Raw genomic sequence first — 22,901 nt, forward strand, 5'->3', positions numbered from 1 at the left:
CAAATGTATTACCATTGTGTTAAAGGACGCATTTCAAACTACATTTTGAACTGTCGATAAAAGGGCATCATTCGTCTGATGTATATTTCAATAAACTTATTTTTTCCAACAGTTCTTTTATGTCGTTACAGAGAAACACGTTATTTTCTTGAGAGGCAGCATGTCTCTTTTCTGTTTACGATAAAATGTAATTAGTACTTTTATGTAGTAGGCTTTTTTTCTTTTAATCTGGAGGCAAGTAATTCAGAAGTCTTCTTGGATATGTTTAGGTCTCAAGGTCATTTAATTTTTGTTCATTGGTTTTTGGCGTTGGAGGTTTCCCGGATTTGTTTAAAAGTCACTGTTATTATTCTATTGCAATTACTTAACCTCAGAAGATGTTAATGTTTCTCTGACATCTTCTGGTAGTCTAGATAGACTACTGAATGTTGGAATGGGTATTTCTTCAGAATACTTAAAAAGTTCTAATATTATGAAATTTTCCCCCTAGACGTATTTTGCATATTCTTTCATTAACTGAAGTAAAACCCAATACTGACCTGCGCCATTTATGGTTTACCATAAAACCCACTCCAAAGTCTCCTTGTCTTTCTGCTCCACAGTAGTACATACTGTATTCTTTTTTATTTATGCAACCATGCCCTGAAATCTGATTTCTTGGAGAGCTGCTATGTCTACTTCGTACTTCAATAGTTCCTGTGCAATACTTTGCATTTTGCCTGCCTGCAGCATGGTTTAGACATTCCAGGTTCCCAGTCGCAAATCCATCATTAAGTCCTTATTCCGTAGCTTTGGTCGTTGTCCATTGGTCCCTCCTGTTAGCGCCTATTGCACTAGAGTCCAGTACCAGGGCTGCTGGCTATAGCTTCTGAAAAAGCTATGCTTTCTTCCTTCCTTGTCCGCCCTGACCCTACCTTACATTGGGGTTGGTTACCCAATCTCCAATAGGGTTGCTCCGGCTTACCGGGGTTCACCTGTGTGATCAAGATCACACTTCTTGGAGGTGAGGATAGGAATTGAGTAGGAGAGGCTAGAGATGAACATGAGAATCTGAAGGTAGACAACCATACCTACAAATATGCCTCTACTTTTCCCTACCTAGGCTCAATAATAAATGACAACAACAACATCAGTCAAGAAATACAAGCACGGATTCTTAGTGGTAATAAGTGCTTTTATGCATACAAAGACTTAATGAAAAGTAAGTTACTGAATCGTGAGTCTAAGCTGAGAATCTACAAAACAGTAATTAGACCAGTGGTCACATATGGATGTGAAACGTGGACCCTCCCAACCACTGATGAAAATCAACTGAGAATATTTGAGCGTAAAATACTAAGGAAGATATTTGGACCAACCCAATGCAGCGATGGTTCGTGGAGAATAAAAATGAACCACGAGCTGGATGAACTAATGCAGAGAGCAGATATTGTCAGATTTGTAAAGTCACGAAGACTAAACTGGCTTGGTCACCTAGAAAGAATGCCAGATAATCGAGCTGTAAAAGTAGTCCAGAGATGGAAGCCCCAAGGAAACAGAACAAGAGGAAGGCCCCGTAAAAGATGGATAGACGACATAGAGAGGGGTCTTAAAATCATGATCAGGCAGTGGCGAAGGAAAGTATCCGATAGGGCATAATGGAAGAACATTGTTAAGCAGGCCAAGACTCACAAAGGGTTGTAGCGCCATTAGAAGAAGAAGAAGACCTAAAAACTTGGAAACAGGTTGTCTATTTTATTTCAAAATATATTAACCACAATTTTTTTCATAACTTTATTATTGCAGTGCTTTAGGCAAATTTAACGGATGAAATATTGTAAACATTTTATATTAAGAAAATTTCTCAGAATTTTTATGCTTACTTAATATGTAATCTGTAAATCTTTTTAACACGCATATTTTTTTTAAATGGTGTATAGGAAATTAATAAACGTAAAGAAGGAAGTATTAATACTAAAACCTTACTCGTAATCCAAAAGATTACTTTAATTATATATTGTTTCAAGGTTTATGATCTACCGTCTCCACGGAACGACATCTTATTGAATATAGATGAAAAAACAAGAAATGCTGCGCTTAGATTTTATAACTGGAAACTAATTGTAGGTAAGTCAATTAAGCAATTAAATTATTACTCATCATACACGGTTTTTTACTCGGCCAAATAAAATACGATGACAGCCAAATTCGCTAGAGAACACTATATTAAAAGTCTAGAAATACACCGAGCGCATCATTTTCGTATTTTTAAAGATTACTGCGATGCATTACAGCAACTTTTAAAATTATTCTGATCATGTAAGTTTTAACTATTATAGTATATTTCCATTCTTTAGCGATTGTCTACTTCTTCGTCATTCCTACGGGATCCTCTGTTGCTTTGCTAAATTGGTGTTAAAATATATATTTTAGCAACTTTTAATATTCCTTTTTTTTTGTTCCGCTTCTATCAGAGATTTCACTTATTTACTATTTTTCTAAACTAAACAATAATATTCTTTCAAATTGCGCATCCATGTTCTTATCTGGCGAGAATGTTCCTTTGATTTTAGTAGTAAGTATTTGTGTTCTCTCTTAAGCCGCGTTTACACGATGACAATTGGCGAAACAATTATCATTGGACAATTGTCATCACGTGGTTGCGGATTGTCGGAGGCCAGTCCAGTTGAACGAAAAGATGTTTATACAGGGCCAACTATTGCCATGGCAGTAGACAGCTAAAACATGGCCGACTGCTCGTCATCTGTTGTGTCCGGTGAGAGAACTGGCAACAAATAAGACAGCACTACTGGCCTACACCGTTCACACGGCGCCAATTGTCGCGACAATTGAGATTTCGAGTGGTGGGGGGCTCACTGGGCGCAGCTCATTAACTCCCGGAGTCAACTGAATTTTGGGCCAATTGTGAGGGCAGTTGCCTTGCCAATTGGCCTGAAGTGTTTAGACGAAGACAATAATTTCATGCCAGTCAGTTATCTTCTGACAATTGTCTCGCCAATTGTCATCGTGTAAACGTATCTTTTCTATCCGACCTTTTACTTTCATATTTGTCTTCTTCTTTTAAAGGTGTCTATCTTCTAGTCATCTTAGCGACCACATTGTCCCATCTTATTCTATTCACAGCAACTCGAAATAGATCAGTTGATGTTAGATCCATTTCCTAAGATTGATAGGAATACCCCCGCCAAGTTGTACGGCTGCTTCCAGGGTCTCTCTTTCCTTAATCCTGCCTTGGAGTGTCGGTATTTATTAATACGCATAATGTGGACGAACTAAGCCAATTTTCTGTTGTTTATGGTGTTAATAATTTCTTTGTCTTTTCTTAGCTTCTGGAGAAGAATAGTTATGTTTTTTGTGTTGTGTATATATGTAACTCTAAAGCCCGCTACTCACATTCCAACGGCGCAGTACGATTTTGTCGAATGCAATTGCAGTACAATAATGTTGAAAATCGGATGGGAACACATACGTACTGATTTTGCAGTATAAGTTTTACTTTCAAATGAGAAACATGTCAGATAACGATATACTTTTAGCGGCTCTTGCTCTTTGTATAAACGAAAAAAATACAAGAAACCAAGGTGGTGGTGCAAAGATTGGTTGCTAAAAAGACATACATACTGTCACGTACATTTATTAGAAAAATTGCGATTATATCCAAATAATTTTTATTCCCTTTTGTAACATATTTGAAAATTATTCTTTTCCTATTTTACCAACTGTTTATTAGTATCTGCTTTCACTTCTTGAAATTTAGTAACCAAAATATTCACAACTTTTTTACTAGTGGTTTTATCATCATTAATGTCAAGGAAATCTCTAAAACTTCTAGCTGTAAGCCACCTTCGAAATTTACCAGCAAATGATTTTTTTTTGCAGTCGTACGATTTTGTCGTTATCACAATATACACGATAAAATTTACGACCCAACCAACTCTGTCATACTGCTGCAGATTGACTTGTTTGTCTGCCGTCAAATCGGCCAGATTTGGTCGAATGGTGCAAATCACGATCAAATTACGCTCAATTTTGTAGCATTCGACAAAATCGTACTGCGGGATAGGGGGCGGCGCGAGTGGCGGGCTTAACATACGTCGGTAACACCACAATTAAAATACCTTTTACCGTTTTCTGACATTCTTAGCTTTCTACTCCATAGAGGAGGGGACTAAAGAAGTAACATCTAACAATTCCGATGCGTCTATTGATACTTAGAGGTGAGTTGCAGAGAATCACCTTAAGACCGTTAAAACAACTTCTGGCTTGTTCAATACAAGTTTCTATTTCGTAGCTATGATTAGAGGTATCCTTAATATTGGAGCCCTAAGACACAACTGCAACTGGAAGTGAAAAGTCGTCAATAGATGACAACATCCGTGTGAAATCCGTTAGGCACGCCCCGCGAACAATAAAAGCGTGTGACTCAACCCTAAAGAGAAATCTATATCGGTATAAAGAAAGAATTAATACATTGTTCCTTATGATAAACCAAACAACGTTTACCATTTTCGTCGTTATAGGGGAATTATCGTATGTAAGGAGTGGATATAAATAGAGACTACTTTACATTTAAAGCAAAGAAGGTATCTCTGGTACAAAATCCTTTTTTAAACCCCTTTGTTGTTTACAAATATCGATCTTTAATTCGATGGACGGACGACCTGAAGCGTGTTAGCAATAACTGGATGCAAGCCGCACAAGACAGAGACAGATGGAAAGAGCTGAGTGAGATCTATGTCCAGCAGTAAACGCTTTCAGGTTGATGATAATGATGTGGCCTAAAAATGTTGTGGTTTGATAACAATCCGTTCAAATATAATGAGCTAATTTTTGTACTAAACGTTTTCAACCGTTGCCAATTCATACGCGAATGCAAGCAATGTATGTATACTCGTTTTCATCGTTCTTGGCGTGTGCCTGAAATAAGCTACTACGGAATTTTTAATATTCGTCTCTCTCTGATACACAGATGCGTAATTCAATTGTGCGAGTCACGTTCGTCATGGTAAAGTGCGATGAAAAGGGAATGAAGAGACCACTCACGTCTCCCAGTATTGTAGCAATAACACCGATGCGTTTGGCCGATGCGGTGTCAGTGATAAGTTCGGCCTCTTTACGAATACAGATAGCTGGCAGTGACTTGTTTTTGTTAACATGTTATCCTGATCTGTGCAGGTTTGAAGTATCTAATGAAATAGTTTTTATAAGTAAACAGTTTTTAATTAATAGTTTGAGCTCTTACTGTGTGGAACTCCATTACATAAAATAATACTCTCGACACCTTAAAAATTCCAGTTTATTATAAATTAACTCTCTCTCTTCTGATACCCATTGCAATAATGACTTGTGGCATTGTTCTTGAATGAGCTGGCTAATAGGTTTATAATTGTAGCAATTACTATTGATATTTTATGTTGTTTTAGTCGATTTTAGTCAGTCATTGTTGGAATTTGTTCCGAACAGTTTTACTTATTATTTTTTGTTGTGAATAACTAATTGTTCTATTTAATAAAAAAAAATGCCGGGAAAAACGATAACAGGAGAAATGCGACAATGTGTAGTTCATTTATTGGAGTATTTTAAAAAAGAAAAAGAAAACAACGGACCTTTGCTTTTGTTATCATTGGTATATGAGCGAGTAGCGGACGCTTTAAAAATCAGTCTTCGCACAGTGACAAGAATAAAGAGTGAATACAAGACAGGGGCAGCTCTTACTACACCAGGAGAGTCACGTAATGTACAAAAAAAAAACTAATGATGTCAGCGATACTATAAAACGAGAGATTAGAAATGTACTGTATGGCATGAAAGCAAAATGAGAGCACGTTTCAATTAAAGTTTTAAATACACAATTAAGAAACAAGCATCTCTATGACGGTTCTGATACAAGCTGGTGGCGTCTTATGAAAAATTGTGGGTTTTCATACAAACTAGAAAATAGTAGACGAGTGCTATGTGAGAAACCATGTATTGTCTCCAAACGACTGTATTTTTTGAGGCATTATATGAGAAATTTTTTAAGTCCAAGCCCACTTCAGTTCGTTTTTTTAGATGCAACGTTTTCTACGAAATTGAAGAGTGCAGACTATCATGATTCTATGGATAAAGATTCTTTTAAAAAGTGGGTCTCCGAAAAGCTGATACCAATGTTGAAGGAACCATCTCTATTTATTATGGATAATGCCTCATACCATAGCTCTTTAATAGAAAAGTTACCGAATGCCAGTTGGAAAAAATCGGACTTACAAAAATGGTTACGAGCGAAAAAAATAATTTTTGACGACGATTCGGCAAGACGAGCTACTCCAAGAACATGGGCATCAGGTTTTGAGATTGCCTGCATATCACTGTCAATATAATCCGATTGAGTTGGTCTGGAGCATTTCTAAACAATACTATGATCGTCATATTGGAGAACATGGACGTGGAGATGAAACAGTGAAAAAAGTTTAGGGTGATGCATTAGCTGAGGCAACACCTGCAGTGTGGGCGAGTTGTGTTAACCATACTGAAAAATTAATTCAGGACGACTGGGCAAAAATGGTCACATATGATGAAAATGAAACTAGGATTATCATCGATTTGACGGAAGATTCCAATGATAAAGACAGTTCCAGTGAAGACGCTGACTGATTAGCTAATTAATCAAGGTCAGTACGTTGTAACAGTTCAGAATTCGCTACAGTGCTTAAAACTTAAAAAATCTGTATCATTTTTTAATTAAAGTGGGTTAAATAATTAACACTTTTTGGGTATTTTTCAAAATCCTGTCCTATTGTACTGCAAGTTAGAAAAATACTTCTTCGCAATTTATACGTATATTCCGTTATTAGAAATTTAATGAAAATTAATTTTTAATTATCTTTTATAACTATTATTTCGTTTGACATGCTACATTTTGCTCCGCCACTGGAGGAGGTAAACGAATCGAGCTTAGACAAGGAAAGACAGATGAAACAACTTATTGCAAGTGTTTTTACACGCACACGCCAAGAACGATGAAAACGATTATATACGCATGTTTTCCTTATCAAACTGTGAAACAATGATGTCGAAAATTAAAAGTAAAAGAGCAAGGACGAATGATAAGATATGACCAGGTGCAAAGAGTACGGCATCAACAGATAAGAACGTAGCATTTGTGAAAGGCTTGATTAAAGAAAATGGTCGAATAGCAATCAGAGCAATTTTAGAAAATGTTTGTGTGAGTATAGAATCTGTTCATAGTATCATGACACAATCCGAGTTACAGAAAAATTTGTGCGCAATGTGTTCCCCGCCTTTTGCCGAAAGACCAAAAAAGCTTGCCAATGGGCTTATTTTGCAAAATCTTACAAAATACAAGCAAAATGGTAATGACTTTCTTCCGTCAATAATTGCTAGTGACGTAATAATTACGTCACTAGCAATTAATGAATTATTCTGTAGGCAAGGTCCTATTAACATTTTTTTTCGACCATGAATGACCCTTCCTTCTACATCACAATGCTTGACCACACTTTGCCAAAATAGTGAAGAAAAATCTACTACGAAAAAAATGGAGGAAATTAAAACATCCGTTCTATAATATATATTCATAGCCTTACGATTTTTACGTCTTTATGCTACAGAAAAAGTCGTTAAAAGGTAATCATTTTTATTTGGACGAAGAAGTGCAAAATACCATAAAATTATTTTTGAGCAACAACCACAAGATTTCTTTAAGCAGGTTCACAGTTCACAGTTTAGTACAATTGATAGTATTGCTAACACCATTATAATATAATAGTGACCTGACCTGGGTTATGCGTAAATTAAAAAGTACAATCCGTCTTTATTTTGGAACATGAAAATTCAGTTGGACTAATGTAGCAGGAGTCCAACACTACATGGTTCTCCTGCCATCCCAACACTACATGGCATTTGGTGAAACAATGGAATATGTACCGTAATGGTAATTAGTAGTACATGTATTTGTAAAAATTATAACTATAACATTTTCTTCTGGACCAACGATCGATTTAAATTTATTTATATTATTTATATTCAATATATTTATTAAATGAAAATAAACAGAATTCAAATTATTATGAATGTGAAACAAAAATAAATTTTTAAACTGAGAATCAGAGATTCTGCCGGTTGCCGGTATAAAATAATTAAGGTATAAAAAAGTACTCAGCTTTAGTTTGTTCTGAAGGAGTCGTTCAGTTCTCCAGGAGGGGTTCCGATCTTTGTGGAAGTTAGCCGCTGTCGGTGGTTGTTGGTTGGGTTAAGGGATGTTGTTGGTCTAGATTATAGCGATCATTTTCGTCCCCATGTTGGTAAATGGGTTTCAAATTATGTAATCCACATCAGTGGATTTAAGGTATAGTGGGTGGTTGCTGATTATTTTCCCCAAAGTAGTGTGGTTGGCTGTTGTTTGCTTCCCAAGGTAGTGTGGTTGGCTATTGCTTGCTCCCCACTGTAGTGGATAGAAAATTCATACAAACATCAGTTTTCTCCCAAAAGAAAAGCTTGATCAGAAATAAAGCTGACTATTCAGAGAAAAATGATCTCAGGAAAATCTCTGATCACAGCTTGGCATTAATAAAAATAAATTTGTAGGAAAAGATTTTATTAATAGATATTAAAGAAAATAAGGTAATATAGGTACATATATACAGTAAAAAAAAATAAAAGTTAAAATGTTTTCAGCTTTATTTTAAGAAAGAAAGTATCTGCTATGTAAAAGAAAACAAGTAAAAAACAGGCCTAAAACTAGAAAAAGATACTTACCCCTGTATACGGCTAAGACACTAACCAATTTGTGTGACTAAAGTTTCATTGGCAGAATGATTGTAGTGATAAGATTGAAAAGGGCGAATAAAAATTTGTGTCGGTTTATATAGAGTGGAACGGCTACTAAAAATATTTATAATTTAGTGAGGTCGCTTTGAAATAATATAGTATGGGGGACAAGTACCAACCTGAGCTTGGTGTCACGTTCAATTGCTTGATTGAAACGTTACAAACAAGCCTCGTATCTTCTGCCTTAGTATTAGTTTTTATTTAATAAACATTATTTTACATTTACTTTTTAGATATAGCAACGAAAGTAGGTACCAATCATTCCTAAGGTACTGGTGTTACATAGTATGTTGAATAATTGTAGTAATATATTTAAATATTTATTTTTTATGAGCTTTAGTAAATTTCTAAGAGTCTCTCTCGATCCATTAGCCTTTCCGCTGTTGGAATTTTTATTTCAATATTCTACCTCCTCTTTTAAGATTTAGTGTCCTGTTTCATCAATTGTCTGATAAATCTTGCTGCATCTTTAATGATTTTCAGATCAATAATAAACTTTTTATTTCTGACCATATGCAATTCTGTTTAATTTTTGTTCATTTTCCATTATTTGAAAATAATCTAATCGTACATTTGATTATTTGTAGGAGGAACACAAAATGAATCGTTAAGCGGATATTACGGAGACACAGTTTTAGAAAACATTGAAGACCAGAGCTACAATTTGGCGACAGTAATTGAAAGTCCAGCTGGGAAGGTTGCAAACAAAATCAATTACAGTCCTTTAAGTCCTGAAGAGTATGAGCACCTTAGATCGAAAGCTACTGTATCCTGTCATGCTAAAAAAAATCCTTGTGATCCTGTAGGTAAGTCTAATCCATATTTGGATTTCGTTTAAACAGAAAACTGTAAGGTTTTACAATATAAAAAAAATTTGAATTGGTTTTTAAAGAAACCATTATTTTAAAGACGTTTTGGCAAGGTTACACCTATCATTGTTAAGTCAGATTAGTTCCACTTCTTTGAGATGTTCGAGGAGGGAAATACTTGGGTAAACAGCTGATAGACTAAGTTATACTCTTTTTACTATATCCAATATATTTTGCCTAGTTTCTTAGGCATCATCAGGGAAAGCTACAATGATGGTCATAAGGTATATCTTAAATATGATGAATTAGTTTTTTTTACTTAACTAAGTGAGGATGTTTGTCTAGATGTTTGATTGGAAAGCAATTATACATAACAATCAATTGTTTGCAAACGATACGGTCTACGAAAACTAAAATTAAGGTACAGAATTTACACATATTTGACGTTTTTAATTTAAATTAATGTGTATAATGTTAAACTAAATAAAATTTTTGATTCATTATATTAAATTGTACATAAAATACATGCCTAACCTTAATAAAATTTTTTATTTAGTTCAACATTATACACATTAATTTAAATTAAAAACGTCAAATATGTGTAAATTATGTACCTTAATTTTAGTTTTCGTTTATTGTTATGTATAATTGCTTTCCAATCAAACATCTAGACAAACATCCTCACTTAGTAAGTAAAAAAACTAATTCATCATATTTAAGATAAATATAATATATATATATATATATATATATATATATATATATATATATATATATATATATATATATATATTATATATATTATACATACATATAAAGATATATATATATATATATATATATATATATATATGTATATATATATATATATATATATATATATATATATATATATATATATATAACTGTTTTGGATGGGTTGGAGTCAATAAAAGGGCTATTGGTTAACTATTTTTTTAATCTCGAGCTTTCAACTGTGTTTACAATTATTATCAAGAGCTAAAAAAGACAAAATATCTTACAAGGTTGAACTAAAAAGAAAAAACAATTTTTTGTTAACTTACCAAATAAAAATTAGTTTAGTAAGTAAAAATTACTGCTAATACATTTTCAAAATAATTAATATAAAAATGTTTTAATCTAACAAATGTTTCTCTGAAAATTTTTATAATTTTGAAAACATTTTTTTTTAATACAAAAATAATTGAATTTATAAATAAGTTAAAATAGCAACCAATTACAAATAAGCCTCAATGTCATAAATGCCAACATAAAATTTTTTATTTTTGACAATTATATTGCCAAAAGTAAAATTTCGTTTAAACATTCTTTTTTGTTTAGTAACAAAAAAGAAGAAGATTTATTCACCGTTGACAGATGTCTGAAAAAATGTAACAGATATATGGAGAATTAAATATGACATTTTAAAAGTTTTATATATAAATTTTGCTTAGATTTTGAATTTCTGATCTTTTGTTTAAATTATTATAACTTTTGCTAATACAAACCATTTCCAAAAAAGTCCATTTATATTTATTACTTTCACTACATAAAATTTTAATGTTATCAAAATCCATAATATGGTCTTTATCGATTACATGCTCTGCCAAAGCACAAGATGGTTTTTTAATTCTGCAATCACTTTTGTGAGAAATAATGCGATTTGAAAGATTTCTTCCGGTCTCACCAACATATTCAGCCTCACACTGAGTACAACTAATGCTGTATACTAAATTCGTTTTTTCAAATTTGTCTATAGGATATTTAGTTTTAGAATATAAAGATGAAATAGTTTTGATGTTCTTTGTTGCTATTTTTATATTGTCAATAACCTTTAGTGTTTGTATTAATTTAGGTGTTAATGATGGTATAAAAGGTAGTGAATGATAATAGATGTTCTGATTGTTAGATACAATGTTTTGAGATTGAGCAAAAAAATGGTGTTAAGTTATTTATATTACCAATATTAGAAAAAAGCATCCTATGTAGCATATCTGGAGGATAAGAGTTTTCAATTAGAATATTTTTTAATAATTGAAGATCTTCTTGTAGATAATCTGGATGAGAAAGTTTTAAAACACGTTCTTTTAATCCTGTTATAAGGTTCATTTTCATCTTATTTGGATGGTGAGAGTAATAGCTTATAAATCTATTACTACATATGGGTTTTCTGAACCATCTGGTTTTCAACATATTATCTGTATTTCTTACAATTCTCATGTCAAGGAATGGTAGAGAATTATCTACCTCTTCCTCGACTGTAAATTGTATATGTTGATTATGACTGTTGAAAATGTTGACTGTTTCATGAATTTTGTGTTTAGGAAGTGCCAAAACTAAATCATCTACATATCTTTTAATAAAAGGAATGAAAAAAGTGCAATTACTGATACAATCACTGATAACATCATCCATGACATAGCTACTTAGAATGGATGAAAGACTAGATCCCATAGGACTACCAAAAATTTTTAGATAAATGAAAATTACTGTGTTCTCGGGAAGAACCGCGTTGAGAATTTAAAAGTCGACGTTTCGGCACCCATTTTGGAGCCATTATCAAGAGTGATACGGTTCGGTTCGAGTTCGGGGTCTCAATCTGCCTACTCCCCTCACTTGAGACGTACCAGTATCGTGTTCTATATGGCAAGAACTGTCTCTCGGCACTGAGGTCTCAATCTGCCTCAGTGTCGAGTGACACTGAGGAGTAGTCACTCGACACTGACTACGTCCATATATTTGATTTTTTTTTGTGGTTTTTTAAGATTAATTTTCTTTAATATGATATTTACGAAATACTGCTTACTTTTAGGTGGATCCTATTGCTTGTATGACATTCCAAGTGATCCCTGTGAAGAAAACGACCTAGCGAAATTTTTCCCCAGTGTCGTCAGACAAATGAAGAGGGCGTTAGTGAACTATAGAAGCAGCCTTGTAACCCAAGTAGAAGAAGAAACGGATATCGAAAAAGCCAATCCACAATTATTTAAATACAGCTGGAATCCGTGGCTGGAATGCACCAAACCTGACTGTCAATCACCTTTAGACAATTCGAAATAATTATAGAATTCATGAGTCACTCTGATATTTCTTGAAATACTGTTAATATTTTAGGATGGACGTACACGTTGAAGATATTAAAGAAACATCATAGATGGAATTTCTTTATAAAACAAAAAGGCTTAGAATACAACTTATATGTAATAGTAAATTATATTTGCTTAGCAATAAAAACTTAGTATTGATTGGTATCTTTTTCATTTTATCTTAGAATTTCTTGTTTCAAACTGCCCTCATTGTCTCCTCTACTAACAAGATATCATCAGCAAAAGCATTGACCAAGGAGGCCCCTCCCTTCCTTTCTCTATCAGTACATCCATAACAAGAAACAGAGAGGGACTTAGTGAAGACCTTTAATGTAAGCCAACCGTCGCTAGAAAACTTTCCAAACAAAGACAAAGTCCTTACTTTAGTGAAGGCTAACTCATACATATCCTTTACGTGTCTTATGTACTTTTCAGGAACCCAGTTTTCTCTCATACATCTCCATAGCTCTTGTCTAGGGCCGTGTCGTATGTCTCCTCAAGAGCAATAAATACCAAATGAAGCTCTTAAAGCAAACAAGGAATCAGTTTCCCTTCTTTCTGGCATAAAACCAAATTGTTCTACTATCGATATCTCTCTTCTTAACCTTTACTCTATGGTTCTCTTCCAAATTTTCATTATGTGCAACATTAACTTTATCTCTATAATTCTTACCGTTCTAAATGTCCCCTTTATCTTTATACAATAATACCATAACACACTCTCTCCATGCATTGGACATCCTTTCTTTCTCATATATCCTACTCATCATTTGCCACAAAATGTCAATCATTTCCTCTCCTTAAGCCTTCCAAACCTCCACAGGTACTTTATCAGGTCCTACTGCCTTACCATTCTTCATCCTATTTAAGAATTCGACAACCTCATCTCTCGTTTTCCCCGGTATTACATTATAATTTTATATCCCCCATCCTCTGTCTCTCTTTTGGTTTTCTTCATTAAGCATCTTTCTAAATTACTTCATACCATATTTGCTTTATTTAAACATTGGTTCTTAACACTCTTCGATCTACACTTTTAATGTGCCGCAGGTGGATCAACTTCTTTGATGATTTGTCCGTGGCTTTAGCAATGCTATATATCCTTTTCATCCAAACCTTTTCATTCCCTCCGGTGTTTCCAATTCATCATACAGTTGTGCAGACGATCTTTCCTTAGCAGTAGCTACAGCGTGCTTTGGTTACCTCTTTTCTACATTGTATATATCATTATCTTCCTTTTTTAGACCTGCCCTAACTCTTTCTTCTCTCTAACCTTCTGTTGCACTTCATCGTCCCACCACCAAGTTTCTTTGTCTTTAGGAGGCCCTTTACGAGATATTTTTCCAAGCACTTCCTCTACCACTTTCACCACAATTTTTGTGGCGCTATTAACTTCTATTGACTATTGACTATTAACTTCCGATCAGTCATTTATCGTATCTTTTTCCTCAAGTTCTTTCAGCACTCCACTCTTGCTAAATCCTTATAGTTTAACTTCCATCTCTTTACTTTTTGGTATTCTACTTGCTTTCCCTTTTACTCCACCTTCATCTTCGTATCCACTATCACTGGGCCATAGAAGAAGCTACTAATAATTGTAGAATAGATTCGAGATATAGGCAACTAATACATAATATATATGAAAATGCAACTATGATAGTACAACTAGACGAAAATACAAATCCCATCCCCATTAAGAGAGGAGTGAGACAAGGAGACATAATATCGCTAAAACTTTTCAACCTAGCCCTAGAAGACGTCTTCAAAACTACAAACTGGTCAACCTATGGTATTAACGTTAATGGCAACAAGTTAAACCACCTCAGATTCGCTGACGACATAGTGATTATAGCGAGCACATTCGAGGAACTGCAAATTATGATGGGGGAACTAGCAGCCAGCTCCCAATACGTCGGCCTAAAAATGAATATGAAAAAAACAAAAATAATCACAAACACAGATAACCCCAGACGTATAACTATAAATGGCAGTGAGATAGAACAAATCCAAGAATATATCTACCTAGGCCAAATCCTGAGACTTAACAAAGAAAACCAAAGTGAGGAAATTACTAGAAGAGCAAGACTAGCATGGGCAGGATTTGGAAAACTTAGTTGGATACTTAAGAACCGCAAAATACCCCAATACTTGAGGAGCAAAGTGTTCAACCAATGCATCCTTCCTATCATGACATATGGATGTAAAACCTGGACCCTAACCAAGGCAAACATGAATAAACTAGCCACAACAGAAAGAACTATGGAAAGAGCAATGTTAGGTATACGATTGTCAGATAAAAAGAGGAACGACTGCGTAAAATCCAAAACAAAAGTCGAGGACATAGCAACAAAAATTGCCAAAATTAAATGGAGCTTCGCGGGCCACACTGCTAGACAAAAAGACCAACGTTGGAATACTACAATACAACATTGGAGACCTTACGAAAGTAAAAGACCAAGACCACGGATGAGATGGGTTGATGATATTAAAATAATAGCCGGAAGAAATTGGAAATATATTGCTCAGGATAGAGACCGATGGAAGGAGTTGGGAGAGGCCTATGTCCAAACATGGACGACAGAAGGCTAAGAAGAAGAAGAAGAAGAGGGATAGAATAAACTCAAATTCTATAGGTAAGGTATATATTGAACTGGAGAATAGGAATTTTGGTTATTATAAGCGTTGTTTGAGAAGTGATACAAACAATGTAAAATACTATAAAATAGAGCATTAATGCCTATCCGTTTCAGATGTTGGCGATCATCATGGCAATCTGTATTTTGCAAATTGCTGCTTTGAACAGATGTTTGGTTGTTGTGTTGAACCACGTACATAGATTTTTCAGCCAGGAAATCCTTCGCCTTCCTGGTCTTCGTTTTCCTTCTACTTTTCCTTGTAGAATTAATTGCAGCAACCCATATCTTTAGCTGTTCCTCATGATGTGAGCAAGGTATTCGATTTTGGCTGTTTTGATTGTGGTTAGCAACTCTTTTCCTTTCTGCATTCTTAATAAAACGTCCTGGTTAGTAACGTGGTCGGTATAGGATATCTTCAGGATTCGACGATAAAGCCACAGTTCAAAAGTCTCAATTTTCTTTCAGGTTGCATCGTGTGAGAGTCCACAACTCAACTTCGTACAACAGTATAGGAAAGATATAACATCGTAGTAACCTGATTTTTATGGGTACTGATAAATCATGGCATTTGAATAGCTAAGCCATTTTTTGAAATGCAGATCCTGCTTTCTCTATCCCAGATTTTATTTCTAGGGACTGGTCCCAATTTTCATTGACGTTCGTACCAAGATAGGTGTATGTTTTTACTCTTTCCATTGGTTGACCATTCACACTAATTCTTTCAATTTGCTGTTCCTTCCAGAGATCATCATACATTTTGTTTTCTTAATGTTCAGTGAATGTCCATATCTCTTCTGACTCACTTATTATTGAATTTAGTTGTAAATATTTACGTTATTTCTTCTTAATGAAGAATCTTTTTATCTTAATAACTATATTTTGAAATTTTTATTTCATTTTTAAAAGACGGTTGTTTCATTGTGTAAGATAGGAATAAAATAAAAGAGTTTGCTCAATAAGATATAAACATTTTATTTTTGAATAGTATCAAATAACACTTAATGTGTTACAAGATGTTTTTATACTACAGGATAATATGCTTTTATCGGTTTTAATATCGTATTCTCTGCTCATATAAAATCATAGAAAAAAAAACGTTCCAGCTAAAAGCGGGTGTTCGAATTTTAAAAGTTAGGGATGTATTACATAGCAACCCATCTCAAGTTTAATATTGTTCTGAAGCTATTTTCTTGTGGCATTTTAAAGTAATTACTATTTAAATGGGAATAAGTCACAATTAAAGGTTAAAGTAAGTTTATTGACGTTTTAATTTCCACTTCGGAAATCGTTCTCAAAATACAAAAATTTGTGTTTTTAATGGATGTAATGGTAGCCATCTTTGGAATGGACATCTTTCGATGTATATGAAGTTAGCGCCATTTGTTTTATTATAACATTATAACCTATAATTAAATTTAATTATTATTATTATCAATGTTTGTTGTAATTACAAGCAAATTTATATCCACCCATTTCAGGTATATTTTACTGTTTGTTAGTGTTGTTGTAAAATGAGTTCCAGAGCGGAAAAAATATTAAATTTAGGGCTAACAGCGGATTTAAGTAATAATGAAACTTTTGTTCCGAATGAGTCAATTTACGTCGATGCAATTGTCCATCATGCTGGAGGTAAGTAATTGATATTAAGAATACTATACTTTAAAATTTTTATGAGTACCTAATAGCACACGTATTTAGAATGAAAAATTTTTCAAAATGAGTTGAAACCGTTTTATTTTACGATACATTTCTACAGCGGCGTACCTTTTATGGTTCCTATTTTTATGTCCCCTTAGCAAATTTAATTAAAGAAACGCATAATGAAATATAAGGAACAATGAACTGAATACGAACATCAAAATTTAAAATAATTTACCATGCTACAGTAAATAATTCTAATTCAAAGAAGAGAAAAAGTGCCGTAAATGGTTTTTAAATTATTTTGAATAATTTTTTGATTATCTATGGTGAAAATGCGTACCTACTCAGCATTAACTGTTAATACTTTTGTTGTTCTAGAACAACGTAAAGAACAACCTAGGAAGAAGGTGACTGATTCTGACTATTCTGATTGTGATAAGGATTGTATACCTAACAATGAGAATACGCAGAACTCATTTTCGGTTAGGTAATATTGTTGTTAAGAAATGAAACTAAAATACCTGCCAATATTTTAGGAAGTGACGACATCCTGAATGATGAAAATAGTAATATTGAGAATATCAACGACATTATTTTTAATTCGCAAGCGATTGAGACCAATATTTACAGCGAACAAAAAACCCCAAAACAAAGACAGCCAAAACTTTGAGAAAAAAACATTTGCAAAATGAAAAAAAAAAAATTCACAAACAGACAAGGAACAAAGTGTGTGACATGTACTATGAAAAAGCAAATCCTGCAGACAAGTACACGCTACAGCAGAACTACGATTACCACATGCAGTTAAAGAACAGGGCAAGAGATGAAAAAAAATTCTGATAAAATTGCCGCTGCGTTAAATGTCTCAACCATACATTTGCCTGTAATTTTGACCTGCAACGGGTCCTGTACGTTCCAGCAGATCCGACAACAAATCCGGTTTTATTTTATAAAACGAAACTTGCTACTTATAATTTTATGATTTTCAATACTGGAAATAATACCGGTAAATGTTTCATGTAGACTGAGATTGAGGATGTACGTGGGCCCTCAGAAGTAGCGTCTTGATTGTTTCACCATCTTAGGAGCTTCTTCCAAATATTTAAAAGTGTTAGACTATTCAGTGACACTTGCGGTGGTCAGAACAAAAATCAATTTGTTGCTGCCATGTTTCTGTATGCTATAGACTTTACCTATTGAAGTAATCGATCAAAAATTTCTTATCTCTGGTCACAGTCAAATGGAATGTGACTCAATGCATGCTAGAATAGAAACCGCGGCCAAACATATCCCTGTATACTTGCCGCATAAATGGGTACCTATTGCAAAGAACGCAAAACGAAATGCTCCAAGATATGAAGTTTATACAACACCTGACCTTACCTTTATTGATTGGAAACCCCTTGCAAAACTTATAATGGTTAATCGAAACAAAGCTGAAGATGGAACTGTGATTAATTGGCGTGATATTAAGTGGATGGTTATGAAAAAGGTAATCCTTTTGTGATGCACGTTAAAACCTATTTAGATTAAAAAAGTGTTTCACAAAATATTGATTGTTCGCCGTAGGGGTCGAAGAGTTACGTCCACCATGGAAAATTGTTTAAAGCCTTTGTTTGAAGAAAATAGAAAAATATCGGCTGCAAAACTTCAAAACTTAAAAGAAATCAGTAGTACCGCAAATTTTCCCGACGTTTGCAGAGCTTTTTCGAGACTTCATTGGAGATCCAAATATTGTCGACAAGACGGTATTACCCGATATAAATGACCAGGACGAGAAAGATTTTTTTTGAAATAATTATTTTACAAGAAGTTTACACCGTTGTTTATTTAATACTTATTTTTATCAATTTTACTGTAGTTGTAATATTGTAGATAACCAGTATTCATTTTTCAATTTAAAATAAATTTAAGTTCCAAATGTAGCTACGTGCATTTTATTACCAAAAACCCCTTCCCAGACGAATAATTTAAAGAACTATTTATTATTCTTATATCTAAAGTGTTTGTCAGTATTACTACCTAATATTTTATAGAGAAACAATAATTCGATTTGAAAGACCTGATTTGATCGACAGGGTTAAACTTAAAATTTCGTTTAATCGAAAACGAAATGGTAGTAGTCGCTGGTGGCCACATGGTTACTATACCGTGGATGCGGAAACAATTCAAGGCTAAATTCGTACATTGTCTTGATTAAACAACAATTTTTTTTTTCAAATAATTCCTTGCGGGTCCCAAAATACAGATGCCATAACCTTTCCAGGGGTTTGTTGCGCCTTTTGTTGCTTTGGACAGGATGAAAATACTTCGTCGAATATCAGGAAAAAGTCTGTTGGATAAGGAGAGAAGCAAAAACATAAGAAGAGCATACAATATAGAAGACATAAATGGATTTGTGACAAAACGGAAACAGGAGTGGAACGAACACATTAGTAGAATGGCAGAGGATAGGATAGTACAAATATCACGAGATATGTTACCAAATGGACGAAGAAGTATTGGCAGACCAAGAAAAAGATGGTGCGATAATTTAAACAATTTAGGAGGCTAATATTGAAGAAGAAACAGGTTTTAGGGCCTACATACAAGAATGAAGAAGAAGAAGATCTGTTTTCACAAAATGTTATTCATTCTCACAATATTGTTTTTTTTTTCAAAAATTATCAAGATAAAAGATTCTCGTCATTCAAATTTTCCTTTGTAATAAATGAACCGGTAATTCAGTGAATTATAACATGAGAACATATAATGTTTTACACCCTCTAGAAATCAGCAAGAGGCAAACGACGTATTCCTCTTGAATTTTGCGCGCGTCTCGTGCCTTGGAGGTTTAATTTAGAATTTTGGAGTTTTCGCTTTTCACCACTTCTCGCTTGATTTACGTGAGAAGTGTATCTATCGCGTTTTGGTGGTATGTACACGTGACATATTTAATCATCCCTTGAAGTGATTAGTGCTTGATTAATTACGGTTAATAGATTTCTAAAGGTAAGATTTAATTTAAGATTAATTGCAAATAATTATTTTTATGATAAGTATGACTAAGACTCTAAAATATCTTACTCTTAAATTACTGAAATTTTTTTTGTTTCTCATTTCAATGCATATCTAGTAAACGGTAGATTTAAATAGGCTTTATCTCTGGGCTTTTATTTTGTTGTACATATAACATTACGACTGAATTATTCAAAATTTATTTCCTCTTCACTTTAAACATTTAAACATTTTCCTCAAAACTTGTACATTTGCTTGTATTATTATTTTATTTAGGTTTTATAGATACTAAGTAAAATTCTGTTTAACTGAACTTTGAACATTTAAACATTTTCCTCAAAACTTGTACATTTGGTTGTATTATTATTTTATTTAGGTTTTATAGATACTAAGTAAAATTCGGTTTAACTGAAAAATTTGCATGCATTATTTAGAGCATTTCCTAAGATGCGTTATTATTATAAACATAAAATAGACAAGGCGAAAAGCTCGAATTCATTCGGAAAAATATTTCCATAAAATTATTTGCATAATCACTTTCCTGAGATACTCCAAAATAAGATTCAATAGGTGATCCAGGCGAAAAAACAAATTTTGCTACACATTTTTTAAAATTCTGGGCTTATTTTATATTAAAACATTGTTTTTTAATTGTTAATAAAGCGCGTATAGCAGGATGATCGGTTATTTGTATACTGAGAATTCAAACTGGCAAAAATGTATGCCATATATCTTGTTTCTCTGTCTTATACAGGCAGCATCACGGGCGCCCGTCCTATCAAGTGCATCATTAACGATTAAAAAACAATATTTTAAAATCAAATAAGCTCAATATTTTTATCAGAAAATTATAGAACAAACTTTGTACTTGAGTTTAGTTCCGTGGTGAATTTAAAAATAATTGCAGTCGACGAGAGTCCCAAATTAAAACGCGTCAGTATTCTTTTAGCGCTTGAGTAAGAACGTTGTAATCTGACGAGCGGGTTTGTATACCCTTTTATAATTGAAAAGTGCTTTTCGTTTTTGAATCGTAGTATACAGTGTGCGAATATGGATGAACAACAACCGGGCCCTTCGGGAATTAAAAAACCTAAATTACAAAGTGCAAAATTTACACAGGACGAATTATTTAAAATTCTAAATTATTAATTTATTGATCACGACATAGAGATTAGCGATAAATAGTCTGAGCCTTCTGAAAATGACTATTCTGGTAAGCTATGAGTGAGCGATTACACGAAATCAACTTTAACTTAAGAATATCTGTCAGAATTTAATTTCAAACCTAAATTGTGGCTTTATTCCCAAATAAAATAGTAAATTATTTTATTGTTGTACAGATGATGAAATATTTACTGAAATGTAGGATACCATTCAAAGTATGGCTGAGATAGAAGAAAACACTGCTGAAGTTTAAACATATGGTGTTTCGGAAATGCAGAGATTTCCTTTTACCAGAAATAACGGACTTTTGATAGATCCTCTAGAAACCTCTAAACCAAGACTATCTTCGAATAATATTCAATGATGAGTTTTTGAATATGGTGGTAGATGAAACCAATTATTATGCTGAACAAACATTTTTATCCTAAGTTGGTGCTCGGGAACATAGCCGGATTTCTAGATCTAAACCACTTTCCATACCAGAATTTTTGGTGTTAATTGGATTAATTTTCCATACTGGTAACATACGCATGTCAAAATTGGAAGATTACTGGAAAACAGATCCAATATTTAACCTGAAATGTATTTCCAAACATGAGCAGAGATCGTTTTCTGCTAATCTTGAGATGCTTACCCTCCGCTCACAATCCGATAACACCAAATGATGTACCTGCAGATCGGCTGTATAAAATTAGACCATTTAGTCATAAGTAAAGCTCGGATTTATAGGCAACAAAAATTGAAGAAAAAGGAATATTAACATTTAGGCAAAATATAGGCAAGAAAGGAATATAACTTATTATTTATTGTACAAAGTGAATTAACGTAGTATTAACTTAAGGCAGGTATATTTACACATCATAATCATAACATTAGTATAAATAAACTAGTAACTAAATAACTGTAAATTAATAATTAAACATTGTAACCACTTAAAATTTTATCATTAATAGAAACAACTAAATGTTTTTCAATATTTTCGGTCTTAAAACTATGTCTTCGATCACTTAAAATTAATTTATACATTGAAAACGAACGTTCGACATCGACAGATGTAATTGGAGCATATTTCAGAGCGGATAATAAATCTGGCATAATTTGAAATTCCTCGGAAAATGTCCCATTCAAAACTTTAGCAACATTAGATAAAAACGAAAAACCTTCATTCTTGTCGAAAACATATTTCATTTTTTTTTAAATTAATTGACCGTTACTTCCAGGTGCCGATTTAATTTTCGTCTTTAAATTATCTATTAATTTTACTGACTCACATAAATTTATCTCTTGTTTTTCTAATAAGGTAATTGTGGTAACTATTAATTTATAATTGTCATTGATATAAGCGAGTTCCTGTTTCAATTTGGGATTTTTTAATATTTTTTTTGCTTCTCGAATGGCTTCGGAAATATCATCATCAAATTCTGACATAACTAATTCTATTTCATTGCAGTTTTCAAAGTAAAAAAAACTGCTTCGAGCCAGGTTCCCCACCTTGTAATTACTGGTTTAGGTGGCAAAGCGACACCGGGAAGTCTTTCTTTATATATTTGCACCCTCAACGGAGCCTTTACAAAAACTTTTTTCATAAAATTTATAAAATTATTTACCAACGGAGATAGATTTCTTATTTCTTTTGCAATTCTATTTACCCCGTGGGCTACACAAGTGCAATGAATTAAATTAGGATAAAAAATCTTTAAATTAACAGCAGCTTTTAACATGTATGCCGCAGCATCTGA

At 33.3% G+C, this 22,901-nt stretch overlaps 2 protein-coding genes across 3 annotated transcripts in view; both read left to right on the top strand.

Annotated features, from left to right (window-relative positions):
• The window catches only part of LOC140441886 (arylsulfatase J-like), a 54,272-nt gene extending 41,389 nt beyond the window's left edge, over positions 1–12,883 (top strand). The window contains exons 7-9 of the mRNA XM_072532863.1: positions 2,007–2,106; positions 9,417–9,635; positions 12,451–12,883. Of these exons, the coding sequence (XP_072388964.1) occupies positions 2,007–2,106; positions 9,417–9,635; positions 12,451–12,698 (567 nt within the window). The 3' untranslated portion in view covers positions 12,699–12,883. The remainder of the gene's footprint in view (positions 1–2,006; positions 2,107–9,416; positions 9,636–12,450) is intronic.
• Positions 12,884–19,888: 7,005 nt separating this feature from the next.
• Grd (gamma-aminobutyric acid type A receptor subunit Grd) overlaps positions 19,889–22,901 on the top strand; it is a 46,543-nt gene continuing 43,530 nt past the window's right edge. For both annotated transcript variants that reach the window (XM_072531175.1, XM_072531176.1), the window contains exon 1: positions 19,889–19,992. The gene's annotated coding sequence lies outside the window, so the exon portion shown is untranslated. The remainder of the gene's footprint in view (positions 19,993–22,901) is intronic.

Source organism: Diabrotica undecimpunctata, chromosome 5, assembly GCF_040954645.1.
Source record: "Diabrotica undecimpunctata isolate CICGRU chromosome 5, icDiaUnde3, whole genome shotgun sequence".
NCBI classification, from domain to species: domain Eukaryota; kingdom Metazoa; phylum Arthropoda; class Insecta; order Coleoptera; family Chrysomelidae; genus Diabrotica; species Diabrotica undecimpunctata.